Source organism: Hyla sarda, chromosome 2 (assembly GCF_029499605.1).
Source record: "Hyla sarda isolate aHylSar1 chromosome 2, aHylSar1.hap1, whole genome shotgun sequence".
NCBI classification, from domain to species: domain Eukaryota; kingdom Metazoa; phylum Chordata; class Amphibia; order Anura; family Hylidae; genus Hyla; species Hyla sarda.
The window spans coordinates 94374542-94393753 of NC_079190.1; the positions used below are offsets into that span (position 1 = coordinate 94374542).

The 19212-nt window shown below is 44.2% G+C and overlaps 1 protein-coding gene across 2 annotated transcripts in view; it reads right to left on the bottom strand.

Moving 5' to 3' along the window:
- The window catches only part of B4GALNT1 (beta-1,4-N-acetyl-galactosaminyltransferase 1), a 188743-nt gene that overhangs the window by 26733 nt on the left and 142798 nt on the right, over nt 1-19212 (bottom strand). For both annotated transcript variants that reach the window (XM_056562590.1, XM_056562589.1), the window contains exons 6-8: nt 13456-13636; nt 10715-10807; nt 57-247 (exon numbers count right to left, since the gene is read on the bottom strand). In XM_056562590.1, the coding sequence (XP_056418565.1) occupies nt 57-247; nt 10715-10807; nt 13456-13636 (465 nt within the window). The remainder of the gene's footprint in view (nt 1-56; nt 248-10714; nt 10808-13455; nt 13637-19212) is intronic.

Genomic DNA, 19212 nt, shown 5'->3' on the forward strand with positions numbered 1-19212 from the left:
ATACACTGTGCAAACTGTACGGATATACACAGAGAAGTAATATTTTAAGACTATACCTTCCCAAAGGGCATGATGTATTGTTCAATGAAAGGCCCCTCAACCTTCTGTGGCTTCTTGCTATCATCGGCAATTATTATGGTCACCTTTGGATAATACTTCCGGATGCTGTCAATCAAATCCTGCAGCTTGTCATAGCGAAGAAACGTTTTGGTGGCTATGGTAACCAGGGAGCTAATATTATACTTTGCTGTGAAAACAAAATACATGCAGTAAATCCTTTGTATACAGAGTAAATATCACAAGCGGAGGCTTTTTTTTTTGGCACAAAATGACTTTATTGACTAATAATTTTTATTATCCTAGTGAAATATGTCTGCATATGATGACATAAATGGATTATACCAGAAACTACCAAAATGGATAACCTACACAGCAAGTGGCAGCCAGTGTTAGGCTAAGTTCACACTGCTGTCCTGTTAAAGGGGTACTCAGCCCTAGACAGCTCATCCCTTTAAGGGGGCAGAGTGTGACGTCATGATACACCACCCCCTTTATCGTGAATCATCAAGCACGGAGCTAACTTAGCTCCATGCAGTGATGACTCGGGGGCTGCAGGAGAGATTGCGGGGGTCCCTAGCAGCGCGACCCCCTTGATCAGACATCTTATCCCGTAGCCTTTGGATAGAGGATAAGATGTCTAGGGTGGAGTACCCCTTTAAGGATCCGATCAGCTCTTATTTTGCGCTAAGAAACCCCAAAAATGGGTCAGGGCAGATTGGACTCCACCGGGTCACCACCGGGTCTCGACAGATCCCGTTGACTCAAATGGGGTCCACTCGAGATCCAGTAGTTTACCAGAATTTAGTGGGGGGAAAAATAGTGCAGACACTAAAATCGATGGAATTGCCTACAGAGCTCCACGTAGCGAAGCCTGACGGCAATGTGAAAAAGCCCTTAGATGCCATTGAAGGAGAGTCATTTTTAGAATAGAAAGTCATTCAATGTCTCACCTTTACATTATTTTTTTTTCATTAGTGGTTTCATTCACTTGCTGATCAGTGCCAACCTAAATGTTTACTCAAAGACTTTCACATGATTTTGGGGGTTCGTTGCTTAGTGCAGGTGGATCACCAACTACAGGGCGGAAGAACGAGCTACATTTACCATACAAAGACACAACAATGTTATACTATAGTATGGTTACCTCATAGTTGTGCATAGACACGTATAAAAATTGGTCTTTTGTAAACAGATTTGTTGCAGAGCCAGATATTCACAGGCATAGTGCAGAGGTGTTTGTAACCATCCTCTTTGATGACGTCAATATGCCCTAAGGGCTTTCTTTACAGAACACAAATTATTGAGTGCTGCTCCTTATACAAGTGCAGACAAGTACAGGCTATTAGTGTGCTGATAAAATGTAAGGATCACCTGCGCAAATAACAATCATGACATACCAACTTGTTCTAAGAAATAAGAAGCTCGATCAACAAGCTGTTGGCATCTATGTTGGGACTTGGAACTTGCCAGTGTGTGTACAGAGGTTGCCAATCAAGAAAGACTGTTTGATTTCCCAAGATACAAACTACTAGCACTGAACACCAATGTCATCCAAGCTCTATAAAAGTATGAACATAAGACTGTTACACATCTTCCTGGGCATCGATCACTGATCGTTGAAGACATATTGAAAAATATCCAACTGTTTTCATGGCACAGGGAATAATATATCTCCTTGTGTAACAAAGAGCACGTCTTGTCATTGGAGGTGGTCGTTATCTTACTCAAAATGATCCAGTGTTTGCCCAATAACCTTATCTCACCTACAGAGTCCACATTTCAAAAAAACTATATATTCATGTTTTTATGAAATACTCCAATACATATTTCCAAGGCTTGAGATGTCCTTTATGTTGCATTCTATACTTAACATGCAGGTAAAGATAAAAGTGGAGGAGATGGAGCTATGATAATAAACCAAATACAAGCTCACTTGCAAAAAAAAAACTAAAAATTCTCCAAAAGTTCTTAAGAGCTGCACTTTATTATACATGACTCATATGTATCGTAACACTTCATCCAGCAGAAGAATTGTTCCAATTGTTTAATGCAAGCAAACATTCACATTTAAAGGGGTTATCCAGGAAAAAACTTATATATATATATACAATATATACAGAGTTCTGCTGGCACTACCAATGTCTAGAGGAGGTGGGGGATCTTATTTATCTAGAGGAGGTGGGTATGTGACTACTATAGAGTGGAATGTCTGGCAATGGTGGTGCTCAGCTCCGATATGAAACAGTTCATTCAAATCCACAGTCCAAAGAAAGAGAATGGAGCGGTCACTCACCAAAACTTCAGGCTTTATTCACACATGTAGGGTACAAGCAGGTGCGCATAACAAACAACGACGACCGTTTCACACTTGCCTGCTTCTTCTGGTTGACACACTGCTCACTCACAAGGCTCATCTTTTTATACATATACAACTGATTACGTCATCTGATTAGCAGCGCTGAGTGATGACATATCCCTCTACTGCACCTGCTCTGACTTACCTGTTCACAGGTGCGGCCCTGATTCCCCCCGAAGCGAGGCCGAGCGGAGGAGTGTGCCGGCGCGCAGCAGCAAGCTGAATCGCACCGGAACTCCTCACGCCCGCTCACGTGATCGGGGAGGCACATGGCCACGCATGTAAACAAACCCTCCCTCTCCACGCGAGCATGATTCCCCGGCGCCTGCGCAGATCGGCCTCGCTTCGCAGTAGAGGGATATGTCATCACTCAGCCCCACTAATCAGATGACGTAATCAGTTGTATATGTATACGTATAAAAAGATGAGCCTTGTGAGTGAGCAGTGTGTCAACCAGAGGAAGCAGGCAAGTGTGAAACGGTCGTCGCTGTTTGTTATGCGCACCTGCTTGTACCCTACATGTGTGAATAAAGCCTGAAGTTTTGGTGAGTGACCGCTCCATCCTCTTTCTTTGGACTGTGGATATATATCTATGTATATTGTGGCAGTGTGGCAAGGAAAGGGTGTATTTCCTTGGCTCACCCTGCAGAAGCTCTCACCTGCTTCTTAAGTAATGAGGCAGGAAGGAAGGGAAGTGTATATGAGATGGAGACTCAGTCTAATGTGGGCTCTTCCTAGGAGACAGCATGTGGGCTGTAGGGAAGAGACAGAGCCTGCTGAGGAGTACACAGCCCGAGCTATGAGTGGCTCAAAGAGAGTGACATGAATTGTGAGTAAAAGGTTGCAGGGGACATATGTTTAACCGGCTGAGGGAAGCTCAGCGGTTGTTAGTCAGGACAAGCTGATCTGTTTAGTCAGTGACCAGACGGTCTAGGATTTTGTTTTGTTCCTGCTTTTTGTTTATTTCTTTCCCTGCAACCTGTCTAATAAAACTGGCAAGGTGCCAGATTTGCATTATAAGCGTTTGTTTGCTGGTTTATTGAGAAGAAACACATCCTGTGGCGTGGTCCAGGACGATCCCAGAGCTAATCCCCAAGACGGATCGTCACAATATATATATATATATATATATATATATATATATATATCAACTGGCACCAGATAGTTAAACAGATTTGTAAATTACTTCTATTAAAAAATCTTAATCCTTTCAGTACTTATGAGCTGATGAAGTTGAGTTGTTCTTTTCTGTCTAAGTGCTCTCTGATGACACCTGTCTCTGGAACTGCCCAGTTTAGAAGCAAATCCCATAGCAAACCTCTTCTAGAGATGTCAGCAGAGAGCACTGTTGCCAGACAGAAAACAACAACTCAACTTCAGCAGCTGATAATTTTTGAAAGGATTAAGATTTTTTAATAGAAGTCATTTACAAATCTGTTTAGCTTTCTGGAGCCAGTTGATATATAAAAACATTTTTTTTTCCTGGAATACCCCTTTAAGAGAAGTTCATTTCTCAAAAATGTGCTTCAAAAGAAACTGTATGACTTGAGTGCTGACACTTGACATACCACAAGGATAAGTGACGGCATTCGGGCTGCGGAAGCCTTCATTTCAGGATGGTGTGGGAAGCAGAACTCTACCTTTACTCCTCCTCTGGAGAACAGTCATATCTGACTTAACCCATGAGTAATCCATGTACCAATCCACACATGACAATTAACCCAGTGATATTCAGAATGAAAATGGTACTTTGCAATGATATCAATTATTGTAAGCTGCAATTAATACCAATCCATAGACCACACAATTGTAATATTTAAAGGTATATAGCAGTGGTCTTCAACCTGCGGACCTCCAGATGTTGCAAAACTACAACTCCCAGCATGCCCGGACAGCCAACGGCTGTCCGGGCATGCTGGGAGTTGTAGTTTTGCAACATCTGGAGGTCCACAGGTATAAGACCACTGGTATATAGAATCCAAGTAAGGCTGGGTTCACACTACGTTTTGTCCCATACGGGAGCGCATACGGCAGGAGGGAGCTAAAACCTCGCGCTCCCGTATGGGACCGTATGCGCTCCCGTATGCCATTCACTTCAATGAGACGACCGGAGTGAAACGTTCGGTCCGGTCGGCTCATTTTTGCGCCGTATGCGCTTTTACAACCGGACCTAAAACCGTGGTCAACCACGGTTTTAGGTCCGGTTGTAAAAGCGCATACGGCGCAAAAATGAGCCGACCGGACCGAACGTTTCACTCCGGTCGGCTCATTGAAGTGAATGGCATACGGGAGCGCATACGGTTACATACGGGAGCGCGAGGTTTTAGCTCCCTCCTGCCGTATGCGCTCCCGTATGGGACAAAACGTAGTGTGAACCCACCCTAAATCTGAGTTGTCTATGCTGCGCCGATCCCACCAGCAATCTCTATATTGGAAAAGCTTTCTGATTTATTATGAATACATAAGAGTCTTCTAACAGTGGTATTCACAGAGTATTCAATTCAATTTTAGGCTTTAGGCTCTGTTCACTGATTCTTTCGAAATGATAAGACTTCCTGCTGTTTTTGCATGTATTGGAGAGTATTATCAAAACTGGCGCAAAAATAGAAAAAGTTGACCAGTTGCCCTTAGCAACCAATCAGATAGCTTTTTATTTTTATTTTAAAAAGGTCCCTGAAAATAAAAGAAGCAATTTGATTGGTTGCTATGGGCAACTGCTCCACTTTTCCTCTGCACACCGGCCCTCATTTACTATTGCAAACCCGACATGTTTTGTCGGGTTTTGCGCCCGATTCTGTTGCATTACGCTAGAAATTCTGCCTGCGCCAGAATTTCCGCCAGAATTGAAAAAACCCCGACTAACTCTCCATTTTGCTAAGAAAACCCAAAAGGGGGCGTGGTCGCTGGGTAAAGGGGGCGTGGTCTCAGGAAAAGGGGCGTGTTCCCAACATTTTCACAAAAATCCAACATATTTACTAAGGTTTTCACAGAAAATATGGTGGATTTGAGCTGAGGAAAACCAGACAGATCAGAGCATGTGTAAAAAAGCAAAATGTAGGGAAAGTGGAAAATGTAGGGAAACCTTAGTAAATACTTTGGAAAATAAATTGTAGGGAATTAAAACCCACAAAGAAACCTACACAACACTCTTAATAAATGAGGGCCATTGAGTTTTGCTAACTCCCCCCATTTTAAGAGAGCTTTATGAAAACCTATGCAAAAGAATATTGGCCATAGCAACCAATCAGATCACTTCTTTTAATTTTAAAGAGGCCTGTGAATAATGAATGCTTGAATCGAATTGATTGCTATGGGCAACCGATCCACAATTCTCTTTGTTGCCCATAGCAACCAATCAGAGCTCAGCTTATATTTTATCATAACAATACGAGAAATTAAAGGAAATCTGTCATCAAAATCACCCGCACTAAACCTGTTACACAGGCTTGTAGTGCGGGTGATCCTGATTAAAACGCTTCTTACCTCATTAAAAACCTGTGCAGCGGTTTGCCAGATATCTTCATTTTTAGTTATATGGTATTCCCAGGCTTGGGGCTCAGTGGGACTCGCTAACGTCATTTTTGCCGGGCGCCATACACCCGGAAGAGGCGTTCTCCTACATAGATAGATATGCAGGAGAATGCCGCTTCCGGGTGTACGGCGCGCGGCGCATGCGCGGCGCTACCCACGTGACCTACACCAGGAGGAAGACTGCGATGAGGCAGCCATGAATATTCATGAGCGGGGCAGCCGCTCCGCCCACCGAAAATGACGTAAGCGAGTCCGCGCTCATGCTGCGGACCTCCCACTGAGCCCCAAGCCTGGGAATACCATATAACTAAAAATGGAGATATCTGGCGAACCGCTGCACAGTTTTTAATGAGGTAAGAAGCGTTTTAATCAGGATCACCCGCACTACAAGCCTGTGTAACAGGTTTAGTGTGGGTGATTCTGATGACAGATTTCCTTTAAAGCTGAGCCCTGACTGGTTACTTTGGGCAACAAATAGAATCTTTCTATAAGGGGACGCTCACACGACCAGGATCTGCTGCATATTTTGTGAAACTGATTTTGCTACCCAATAACTTCAATCGGTAGCAAAATCACCTGTACAAAATATGCAGCAAAAATATCCTGTACGTGTGAATGTACCCTAAGATTTGATAATGTGTTATTAAATGAAGACACCTAAATGATCTAACTGACCTAGAAAGCATATTTACCTCTATAATATATATCTTACACTGATGTTTTGTTTTTGATCAGTGCACCCGGCTACCAAATCAGAGCTAGAATTATCAATGCTATAATATATCATATTATATATAATGACTAAAACCATACATGGCATTTCAGTTGTGTGTTCCAGTGTCAATATTATGCTTGTGCAAAGTCCAAGTCAGCAATGATCAATCGCTTTCCTATTGAATCCCATAAGGCAAGTCACAGAGATAGCCTTATTGACCTACAATATGGTTCAGATTCAGGTGACAAGTTTCACAGCTGACTAACTTACAAATAATCTCCTTCTTACATCTCCAAACAACCAATAGGGAAGAGCAGAAGTTACTTGAAAATGCTGGGCCCCAATGCAAACACAGTAACAGAGCTCAGGTTTCTTGGCCCAAGTGCAACCGTACCTTCTGCACCCCCTACAGTTAGCAAACGGAGCTAGAGAGCCACTTGTGTTTCTGAAACCTGGGCGAGGGCTTCTCCTTGATATACAAATGTTAAATCTCTCTACTGATTCATGAGATGGGACTATACATGTATGACCACCAATGTATTATACATCTATAAAGGAAAAGTCAGATAGGTGGCTTAACCCCTTAACCCCTTAAGGACCGGGGGTTTTTCCGTTTTTGCATTTTCGTTTTTTGCTTCTTGCCTTTAAAAAATCATAACTCTTTAAAATTTGCACCTAAAAATCCATATGATGGCTTATTTTTTGCGCTACCAATTCTACTTTGTAATGACGTCAGTCATTTTGCCCAAAAATCTACGGTGAAGCGGGAAAAAAAATCATTGTGCGACAAAATTGAAAAAATAAACGCTGTTTTGTAACTTTTGGGGGCTTCCGTTTCTACGTAGTACATTTTTCGGTAAAAATGACACCTTATCATTATTCTGTAGGTCCATACGATTAAAATGATACCCTACTTATATAGGTTTGATTTTGTCGGACTTCTGGAAAAAATCATAACTACATGCAGGAAAATTAATACGTTTAAAATTGTCATCTTCTGACCCCTATAACTTTTTTATTTTTCCGTGTATGGGGCGGTATGAGGGCTCATTTTTTGCGCCGTGATCTGAAGTTTTTAACGGTACCATTTTTGCATTGATAGGACTTATTGATCGCTTTTTATTCATTTTTAAGTGATATAAAAAGTGACCAAAAATGCACTATTTTGGACTTTGGAATTTTTTTGCGCGCACGCCATTGACCGAGTGGTTTAATTAATGATATATTTTTATAATTCGGAAATATCCACACGCGGTGATACCATATATGTTTATTTTTATTTACACTGTTTTTTTTTTTATTGGAAAAGGGGGGTGATTCAAACTTTTTTTTTCACTTTTTTTTTGCAGTGTTATAGGTCCCATAGGGACCTATAACACTGCACACACTGATCTTCTATGTTGATCACTGGTTTCTCATAAGAAACCAGTGATCAACGATTCTGCCGCATGACTGCTCATGCCTGGATCTCAGGCACTGAGCAGTAATTCGGCGATCGGACAGCGAGGAGGCAGGTAGGGGCCCTCCCGCTGTCTTGTCAGCTATTCGGGATGCCGCGATTAGCCGCGGCTATCCCGAACAGCCCGACTGAGCTAACCGGGAACTTTCACTTTCACTTTTAGCCGCGCGGCTCAGCTCTGAGCGCGCGGCTAAAGGGTTAATAGCGCGCGGCGCTGCGATCGGCACTGCGCGCTATTAGAGGCGGGTCCCGGCTTCACTATGACGCCGGGCCCGCCGTGATATGACGCGGGGTTACTGTGTAACCCCGCGTTATATCAGAAGAGCAGGACCAAGGACGTACCGGTACGTCCTTGGTCCTTCAGGGGTTAAGGACGCAGGACGTAAATGTACGTCCTGGTGCGGTGGTACTTACATTTACATTGGACATACATTTACGTCCTGTACATAACCGCGGGCATCGGAGCGATGCCCGTGTCAATGCGCGGCTGATCCCGGATGCCCACGGACTCGCGGGCGTCCACCATTAACCCCTCAGATGCCGGGATCAATACAGATCCCGGCATCTGCGGCAGTACGCGATTTCAATGAATGATCTGATCACCCGCAGCGCTGCTGGGGGATCCGATCATTCAGAACGCCGCACGGAGGTCCCCTCACCTGCCTCTGTCCGGCTCCCGGCGTCTTCTGCTCTGGTCTGAGATCGAGCAGACCAGAGCAGAAGATAACCGATAACACTGATCTGTTCTATGTCCTATACATAAAACAGATCAGTATTAGCAATCTTGGTATTGCTATGAATAGTCCCCTATGGGGACTATTCAAGTGTAAAAAAAAAATGTACATTTTTTTTAATTAAAAGTAAAAAAAAAGTGAAAAATCCCCTCCCCCAATAAAAAAGTAAAATGTCAGTTTTTTCCTATTTTACCCCCCAAAAATGTAATTGTCTGAGTCCTTAAGGCCAAAATGGGCTGAGTCCTTAAGGGGTTAAAGTGTACCTGTCGTCAACAAAAACTTTTTATATAATGTAGATAATACAACTATATGTATATTTGTAATATACATTGGCTAAAAAATGTGTATATTTATGGGTTAAAAAGTGCTGTCCCTGCAGCTATCACATGTGAGGAGTCCAAATACAGGAAGTGAGGACAGGACAAGTAGGGCTCTGTGCAGGCTCCTGGCTTGTCAATCATCCTCATGTGTGAGCCCATAGCAAGTCATGGAGCCTCACTGCACAGAGCCCTGCTTGTCCTCGTGCAAACAGCCCCGCTTGTCCTCAGTGTACAGAGCCCTGCTTGTCCTCAGTGTACAGAGCCCTGCTTGTCCTCAGTGTACAGAGCCCTGCTTGTCCTCAGTGTACAGAGCCCTGCTTGTCCTCACTATACAGAGCCCTGCTCGTCCTCACTGCACAGAGCCCTGCTTGTCCTCAGTGTACAGAGCCCTGCTTGTCTTCACTGCACAGAGGCCTGCTTGTCTTCACTGCACAGAGCCCCACTTGTCCTCCGTGCACAGAGTCCCCCTTATCCTCACTGCACAGAGCTCCGCTTGTCCTCAGTGTACAGAGCCCTGCTTGTCCTCACTGCACAGAGCCTTGCTTATCCTCAGTGTACAGAGCCCTGCTTGTTCTCAGTGAACAGAGCCCTGCTTGTCCTCAGTGTACAGAGCCCTGCTTGTCCTCAGTGTACAGAGCCCTGCTTGTCCTCAGTGTACAGAGCCCTGCTTGTCCTCAGTGAACAGAGCCCTGCTTGTCCTCAGTGAACAGAGCCCTGCTTGTCCTCAGTGTACAGAGCCCTGCTTGTCCTCACTGCACAGAGCCTTGATTATCCTCAGTGTACAGAGCCCTGCTTGTCCTCAGTGAACAGAGCCCTGCTTGTCCTCAGTGTACAGAGCCCTGCTTGTCCTCTGTGTACAGAGCCCTGCTTGTTTCAGTGTACAGAGCCCTGCTTGTCCTCAGTGTACAGAGCCCTGCTTGTCCTCATTGTACAGAGTCCTGCTTGTTTCAGTATATGGAGCCCTGATTGTCCTCAGTGTACAGAGCTCTGCTTGTCATCACTGCACAGAGCTCTGCTTGTCCTCACTGCACAGAGCCCTGCTTGTCCTCACTGCACAGAGCCCTCACTTCCTGTATTTGTACTCCTCATAGAGACACACAGGCAATAGCTGCAGGGACAAAAATATACATATTTTTTTAACCAGTGTATATTACAAATATACATATATGGTATTATCTACATTATATAAAGTTTTTTTTGATGAAAGGTACACTTTAAGGAGCAAATTAGTTTTCCACCTAAACATATTGTCCTACTTGTTGGAAGCATGTTATGAAACAGGAGCTGGAGGAATGATATAAAGTTTTGTAGGATAATTCTTAGACTAACTATAATGTATTTATTTGAATTAATTCACATGGGTCCAGTGGGTGGTCCTACTCACTAAGTAGTATCCTTCCATATATGATCAATCACAAGGAAATAGCTGTCAATCATTGATGCCCACTGAACTCATCTGACAAGAATATCCGCTCAGATCCTCCTGCTCGATACCATGACTGGTTGACTTTAACCTACATATTGTACATTCTTACTTACATTTACTAGGTCCCATGTCATACAACTTAGGAACAACAGGATGACGGACTTTAATGGTAAATGTAGCTGTATGTCCTTTACTCTGAAATCGGACTGTAAAGCAAGCAAGAGAAAGTGTTATATTGTTGTCAAAAAAATTCCATAACAGACTTACAACAAAATACCTATATAAAGAAGTTATAAAGAAAATCTGTCACTTGTTTTTAAGTGCAAAAATGGAAACATTTGCAATGTGCCAAATTTTTATCGAAATGCACCACTTTTGCAAATTAGGCTGCCAGGAAAAGCTGATAACACAAGCAGACTTTACCAGGCTTTTCATTGATTCCTAACACAGAGTTTTTCTACAGCAATATCATTTATGGGATTAGGTCAAACACTACATATAACCAGTGGCAAAATATGATTTAGGGCGCATTCATACTAAAGAATTTTTCGAGTGTAATTCTGCTTAGAAATTCTGCTCTGAAATTCTGATGTAGCAGCCTCCTATGGTTTTCAATGGGATTCTGCTGTACTGTGCACACTGCTGAATCTCCGCACAAATTCTGGACTCTGCTGAAAGAACGGACATGTACATTCTTTCAGCGGAATCGGCTTGGTCATGCATTGCCGTCAATGGTGACAGTGCATATCCAAGCGGTCATATCGCTCAGTCGGTGCTACTGTGCACAAAATGTCCTCCTGGAATTTTGTGTGAATAGTGTGAATGTTCCTTCATGAAAACGGCCTTTGAACAGCCCTATGACGAAGTGGTAGTGAGCCGGGAAATGGTAATGGTTGTCAATTTGCTGTCTGTATCCTCTGCGCCGAATCGTAATAAAATTATATTTCTCCTGTTGGTGAATGCCTTGTTCTACTTCTTTTATGGACTATGTGCTGTTCCCTGGCATGGATCACTATGGAAGAAGGAATTAACCCCTTAAGGACTCAGGGTTTTTCTGTTTTTGCACTTTCGTTTTTTCCTCCTTACCTTTTAAAAATCATAACCCTTTCAATGTTCCACCTAAAAATCCATATTATGGCTTATTTTTTGCGTCGCCAATTCTACTTTGCAGTGACATTAGTCATTTTACCCAAAAATGCACGGCGAAATGGAAAAAAAAATCATTGTGCGAAAAAATCGAAAAAAAACCGTCATTTTGTAACTTTTGGGGGCTTCCGTTTCTACGCAGTGCATATTTCGGTAAAAATTACACCTTATCATTATTCTGTAGGTCCATACGGTTAAAATGATACCCTACTTATATAGGTTTGATTTTGTCGCACTTCTGGAAAAAATCATAACTACATGCAGGAAAATGTATACGTTTAAAAATGTCATCTTCTGACCCCTATAACTTTTTTATTTTTCCACGTACGGGGCAGTATGAGGACTCATTTTTTGCGCCGTGATCTGAAGTTTTTATCGCTATGATTTTTGTTTTGATCAGACTTTTTGATCACTTATTATTCATTTTTTAATGTTATAAAAAGTTACCAAAATACGCTTTTTTGTACTTTGGAATTTTTTTGCGCATACGCCATTGACCGTACGACTTAATTAATGATATATTTTTATAGTTCGGACATTTACGCACGCGGCGATACCACATATGTTTATTTATTTTTTTACACTGTTTTATTTTTTTTATGGGAAAAGGGGGGTGATTCAAACTTTTATTAGGGAAGGGGTTAAATGACCTTTATTAACACTTTTAAAAAATTTTTTTTTTGCAGTGTTATAGGTCCCATAGGGACCTATAACACTGCACACACTGATCTCTCATCCTGATCACAGGCGTGTATTAACACGCCTGTGATCAGCATTATCGGCGCTTGACTGCTCCTGCCTGGATCTCAGGCACGGAGCAGTCATTCGTCGATCGGACACCGAGGAGGCAGGTAAGAGCCCTCCCGGTGTCCGATCAGCTGTTCGGGACGCCGCGATTTCACCGCGGCGGTCCCGAACAGCCCGACTGAGCAGCCGGGATACTTTCAGTTTCACTTTAGAAGCGGCGGTCAGCTTTGACCGCCGCTTCTAAAGGGTTAATACCGCACATGGCCGCGATTGGTGATGTGTGGTATTAGCCGCGGGTCCCAGCCGTTGATTAGCGCCGGGACCGACGCGATATGATGCAGGATCGCGGCGCGATCCCGCTTCATATCGCGGGAGCCGGCGCAGGACGTAAATATACGTCCTGCGTCGTTAAAGGGGTTATCCAGGAAAAAAAACTTTTTTTTATATATCAACTGGCTCCAGAAAGTTAAACAGATTTGTAAATTACTTCTATTAAAAAATCTTAATCCTTTCAGTACTTATGAGCTTCTGAAGTTTAGGTTGTTCTTTTCTGTCTAAGTGCTCTCTGATGACACGTGTCTCGGGAACCGCCCAGTTTAGAAGAGGTTTGCTATGGGAATTTGCTTCTAAAGTGGGCGTTCCCGAGACACGTGTCATCAGAGATTACTTAGACAGAAAAGAACAACCTTAACTTCAGAAGCTCATGAGTACTGAAAGGATTAAGATTTTTTAATAGAAGTAATTTACAAATCTGTTTAACTTTCTGGAACCAGTTGATATATATAAAAAAGTTTTTTCCTGGAATACCCCTTTAATATTGCCTATCCATTTCTTCGGTGTTGCAAGCCTTCATATATAGGTGTGTATGTGTGTATATGTGTGTGTGTGTGTATATTTACTACCATTCTGTTTTTTTTTTTGCTACTAAATTCAATCTTATCTACTAAAGAAATGTACTCACCAGTGTCTGCAGTGTTTGGGTGGAACACTGTGTTGGTATAAGAAATGAGCTGAAGCTGGCGGTTCAGATTATCCAACAAGGGGCTGGATAATGTCATTTGTTTTCCTCCTCCTCCTCTAATTGTGACACCGTCCACTTCTGCCGCCACATCAAACGCCCCCATGGCGCTTGACAAGCTCACCTGAGAGAAGATATGAAAGAATATTGTCAGGTGGTTATCAAAGTCATTCCTACGTTATATATATAGCCGCGACATATTCAGCAGGTCTGATCCTGGCATTGTCTAGGGTGGTTGTGCTGTTTTACAATTCAAATACAAACTTAATTTTTTTTTCTTTTTTTATAAGAAATAAATTAAGATAAATTGGACTGAATACTGTACCCTGGGACAACCATGGGAACATAACTGCATTAGGGATGACATATAATAGAAAAGTCGCTAAGCAAGATCTGCTCTTGCTGTGGTCAATGCAGCCAGGCCATGTACTCTATAGCAGTGATCTTCAACCTGCGGACCTCAAGATGTTGCAAAACTACAACTCCCAGCATGCCCGGACAGCCAACGGCTGTCCGGGCATGCTGGGAGTTGTAGTTTTGCAACATCTGGAGGTCCGCAGGTTGAAGACCCCTGCTCTATAGCGTCTATTTCTTTTAAAGAGGTCCTCCGCTGCTCAGCGCTTGGAACAAACTGTTTTGAACTCTGGAGCCGGCGCCGGGAGCTTGTGACGTCATAGCCCAGCCCCCTAATGACATCACGCCCCACCCCCTCAATGCAAGTCTATGGGAGGGGGTGTGACAGCTGAGAAGCGGAGTACCCCTTTAATGCCAACATACCACAATAAGTTTCCTCTCTAGCAGTTGCTGCTTAGTAAGTAGTAGCTGTAGCACGAAACTACCGATTGTAGCCTCCGTGCTATCTCTAGTTCTACAAGTAAAGACATCCAATACCAGACTACATTGTGACGGTGAGTGCAGGATTTTTTTCCCCTTATTTTACAGTATTTTTGTCTATTTATCTTTTCCGTGCACCCCCGTTTATCTGGATACAATTTATGGATTATGGATTCTACATGACTTTTGTGATTGTGGTGCTGGTATTTGAGGCTATTTTAAATTGTGCCTCCATTTAAATCTTTTTTGCTTATTTTTTGCATCCTTATTTACCATGAGGTGGTGTTGTCAAGATGGCCATTAAAGGAGTAGTCCAGTGGTGACTCAGTGGTGAGCAATTTATCCCTTATCCTAAGGATAGGGGATAAGTTGCAGATCGCGGGGGTCCGACCGCTGGGGCCCCCTGCGATCTCCTGTACGGAGCCCCGACAGCCCGCGGGAAGGGGGCGTGTCGACCTCCGCACGAGGCGGCGGCCGACACGCCCCCTCAATACAACTCTATGGCAGAGCCGAAGCGCTGCCTTCGGCAATCTCCGGCTCTGCGATTGAGATGTATTGAGGGGGTGTGTCGGCCGCCGCTTCGTGCGGGGGTCCACACCCGCTATCTGGGCGGAGAACCGGGGCCCCGTACAGAGAGATCGCAGGGGGCCCCAGCTGTCGGACCCCCGGCAATCTCAAACTTATCCCCTATCCTTAGGATAGGGGATAAGTTTTTCACCACTGGACTACCCCTTTAAAGTGCTACAACATTATAATCTAAAACTGATGCCTAATTCCTACTAACATACTGTATTATGCAGCTGTAGAATGATACAAGGAAGGTAACTGCTAAATCCGGATGTTAACTTAGAAGTACTTGAAATGAGAAATCCAAAAACCAAGTAGAGTTTACTTCTGCGTTGGAGGCTTCTCTCTACAACAAATAGTCATTTAACTGGACAAAAAACACTGCATGCATTGATGGGTTTTTTTTGCAGTTATTAAATGTATTCTGCGAGGGAGGCACCAAAAACAGCTTCCGACACAGATGTGGAAGAAACCTAAGTTTAGGAGTCTTGATGGTTGGAGTTTTGTCTACTTTTGGCCTGTTCAGGGCTGCATAAGGCGTTCCACAATGCCAATGGATTAGTGATTTCTATACAGAGCAATGACTCCCTCACTCCAGAATTTGGTAGTTGTCTAAGTACATAAAATCTTCAAATGGAATACATCTAATTTTTATGTCTCTAGCACCTTTATTTATTTTTTTATTACACTTTTGATTTAATTCACTAGTCTGAATTCCTCTCACAGGGAGGGGGCGTGGCCTCACTGTGCAGGTCTCCGCCTCCTCCCTCAGTATGCTGTCTGCTCACATCTCCCCTAGCATTAGCAAAACTACAACTCCCAGCTCGTCCTCACTGACAGTAGCGGGACACAAGCTGAAAGTGGGAGGATTTTTCCTCCAGCTATGAGCCCTGCACTCACAGCTGTCAATCAAGGAAGTGTGTCCATGACATAGGTGATGACGCATGGACACAGCAGGACTAGTATGTGTCCAAGCAGGCGGGGGGGGGGGGGGGGGGCAGTTGTTTGACTGGATTTTTCAGTATCAAATGAAAGAAATTGCAAAACCTATTGGTTGCATGCTTTACAACCTGGGTTCTCAACCTACCCCTAGGGTTATGACACGGGTTGCTTGGGGGTACGTGAAAGCGCTAACAAATACCGGCCATGCATTGGCGAGTATGTGTCAGCAAATAGCTGTGGCAGCTCACTGTATAGTAGCGCAGTCCGAGCTGCGGCCGCGGCTGCTGTAAGTGAGCTGCGTGGTTGCCGGACAGACGTGTGACCTCCCCTGACGTTTCACGGAGTTGCCGCACAGCGCAGGAGGATGTCACACGTCAGTGCAGCCCCGCCGAATGGGACGCGCTGCGTGAAGGAACACCTAACGGGACCACAGGATGCCAGGTAAAAAAAAGTTATAAACAACTGTATTGGCCGGAGTTGGACTGTATTGAACGGAGGGGGGATGTATGGGACGGAGCACAAGGGATTAAGATGGAAGGGGAGAAGGATAATGGTGGAGGGGGGATGGGTAGTAATAAAGCACAAGGCATTAAAATGTAAGGCCTTGTGCTTTATTACTCCCCATCCCCCCTCACCCCCCCCCCCCTCCGCCATTATCCCTCTCCCCTTCCATCTTAATCCCCTTGCACCATTCCCCCTCCCTCTGATTCCCTTTTGCTATATCAGATAATTATGGCACAATGGGATTAAGATGGAGGGGGGGGGGGGAAATGGCAAAAGGGGATCAGAGGGAGGAGGGAATAATGACACAAGGGGATTAATATGGAGATGGGGGTTGATTATTCCCCCCTCCATTTTAATCCCATTGTGCTATTATTCCCCCTCCATCTTTATCCCCTTGTGCCATTATTCCCCCTCCATCTTTATCCCCTTGTGCCATTATTCCCCCCTACATCTTAATCCCCTTTTGCCATCCAGCCCCCCCCCCCCAACTTAATCCCATTGTGCCATTATTATTCGATATGGCAAAAGGGTTATCAGAGAAAGGGGGAATGGTGCAAGGGGATTAAGATGGAGGGGAGAATAATGGCACATGGGGCTTAAAATGGAGGAGAGGGGGATTACGCAAGAGGATCAGAGGGAGGGAGGAATAAGGGCACAATATATTAAGGTGGAGGGGGGGTAGTTGATTATCCCCTCTCCATCTTAATCCCCTTGAAATATTATTCCACCTCCATTTTAATCCCCTTGTGCTATTATTCCCCCTCCATTTTAAAGGGGTACTCCGGCGCTAAGACATCTTATCCCCTATCCAAAGGATAGGGGATAAGATGCCTGACCACGGGGGTCCCGCCGCTGGGGACCCACGTGATCTTCCACGCCGCACCCCGCTAGAATCAGCCCCTGGAGCGTGTTCACTCCGGGTCTGATTACTAGCGATCATAGTGACGTCACGGCTCTGCCCCGTGTGACGTCACTGCCCTCCGTAGGCTTGCATTGAGGGGGCGGAGCGTGACGCTACCTTTAAGATGCATTAGTAAAAAGGTAAGAACACGCCTTTTGTCCAAGGGTTCCCCTCGCGTGCAAGTTCGGCATGAGGGGGTACCCACGGACATACTTTCAGGCTTTGGGGGTACAGGTGCCAAAAAGGTTGAGAACCACTGCTTTACAACATATCAAAAGTTTTTGTATCTGACCGTGCCCATTTAAGATAATTCCAAAGAAAGTAAAAGAACTGGCACTCCTTATTGTCCTTTCGTCATTTAATGACATATGGCCCCTGAAGTGGTAAGTGCACTGAGACAAGAACTAATATGGTGGCGCAAAAAGCCTTATAAAGCAGGACATCCAAAGTAGATCCACAATAGAGGAAATTCAATGGCTGCCCTCACCATGTATTTCATCGGTGCTTTATTGTAATTCACGGCATGGGGTTCACACAGAGCGGGTGCTTTCACAGAACGAGCTACATATGTTTTGCGCACCTAGCGTATCCTATGATTTAGGAGCCAGAGGATGCGCTAGGTGCGCGAAACATATGTAGCTCGTTCTGTGAAAGCACCAGCTCTGTGTGAACCCCCATGCCGTGAATTACAATAAAGCACAGATGAAATACATGGTGAGTGCAGCCTTTTCATTTCTTCTATTGTGTATTTAATTTAAGATAATACACAGAGAGGAGGGGTGCTACTAAAAGTGTTCCAAGGCAACACCACAAGACATGAATAAAAAGAGGGACACTGAGGCTATGTTCACACGTCCGGAATGTCCGCAGGGAAAATCTCTGTGCAGACATTCCGGATCTGCTGCAGATTTTGCTGCATTGACTTCAATTGGTAACAAAATCGGCTACAGCAAATCTGCATTAAAAAATATGCACGTGTGAACATACCCAAATTGTGTATTCTCACGTACAGCATCCTGCACATATTTAATGTTGCAAAATTGAAGCTGCAGTTTCTATGCGACAGATTTCAATGTAAACTAAATGACTGAACACAGCTTGAAATCTGAAGCACCAAATATGCGTATGATAGGGTACATGTGAATAGACCATAAGGGGATTTTCCATATCTTTTACATTGATGGTCTATCCTTTGCCATGGACATAAGCGACATCGTATTGACAGTTGACTCCAGAGGATTGAACATGTTTAATCTACTTTTGGAATTCAAATCTGCTTCAGAAGTTCAGTAGCAGAACTTCTGCTGTGTGCACACAGCTGTGGAAAACCCACTGGTGGACATTCCTCACAAACTTAGACTTGCAATTCTATGGTGTAAACATACTGTTAAAATCCACCCTATATGGGAGAGGCCCTACCTAGGCAAGCCCAGGAAGCTCATATAACCTTGCTGGTTAAAGAAGGTAAAAACCCTGAGGATTGTGGTAGCTACAGGCCGATCTCCCACCTCAATTTAGACATTAAAATTTGGGCGAAACTGCTATCTATGCGCATTAAAAAGTTCCTCCCACAATTGATAGGAAGAGACCAATCTAGATTTGTGCCAGACTGGATTTGTGCCTGGGAGGGAGGGGCGATGGAACACCATCAGGCTCCTGACGGGAATTCATGCCACGCATAAGACAGTGTGCCCACTTGTTCTGCCCGGTGTGGACGCCGAAAAGGCATTCGACCGAGTAGATTGGTCTTTCATGCGGTTGGTATTGGGGAAATTAAGATTCCCAGATGTCTTCATTGACGTTATTGTCTCCCTTTATTCCTGCCCTTCAGCATCATTACTGATTAATGAGGTGATCTCCCGGCCATTTGATATCAGCAACGGAATGAGGCAGGGCTGCCCCCTGTCCCCTACGCTGTTTGTACTGGTGATGGAGGCTCTTCTTCAAGCAAT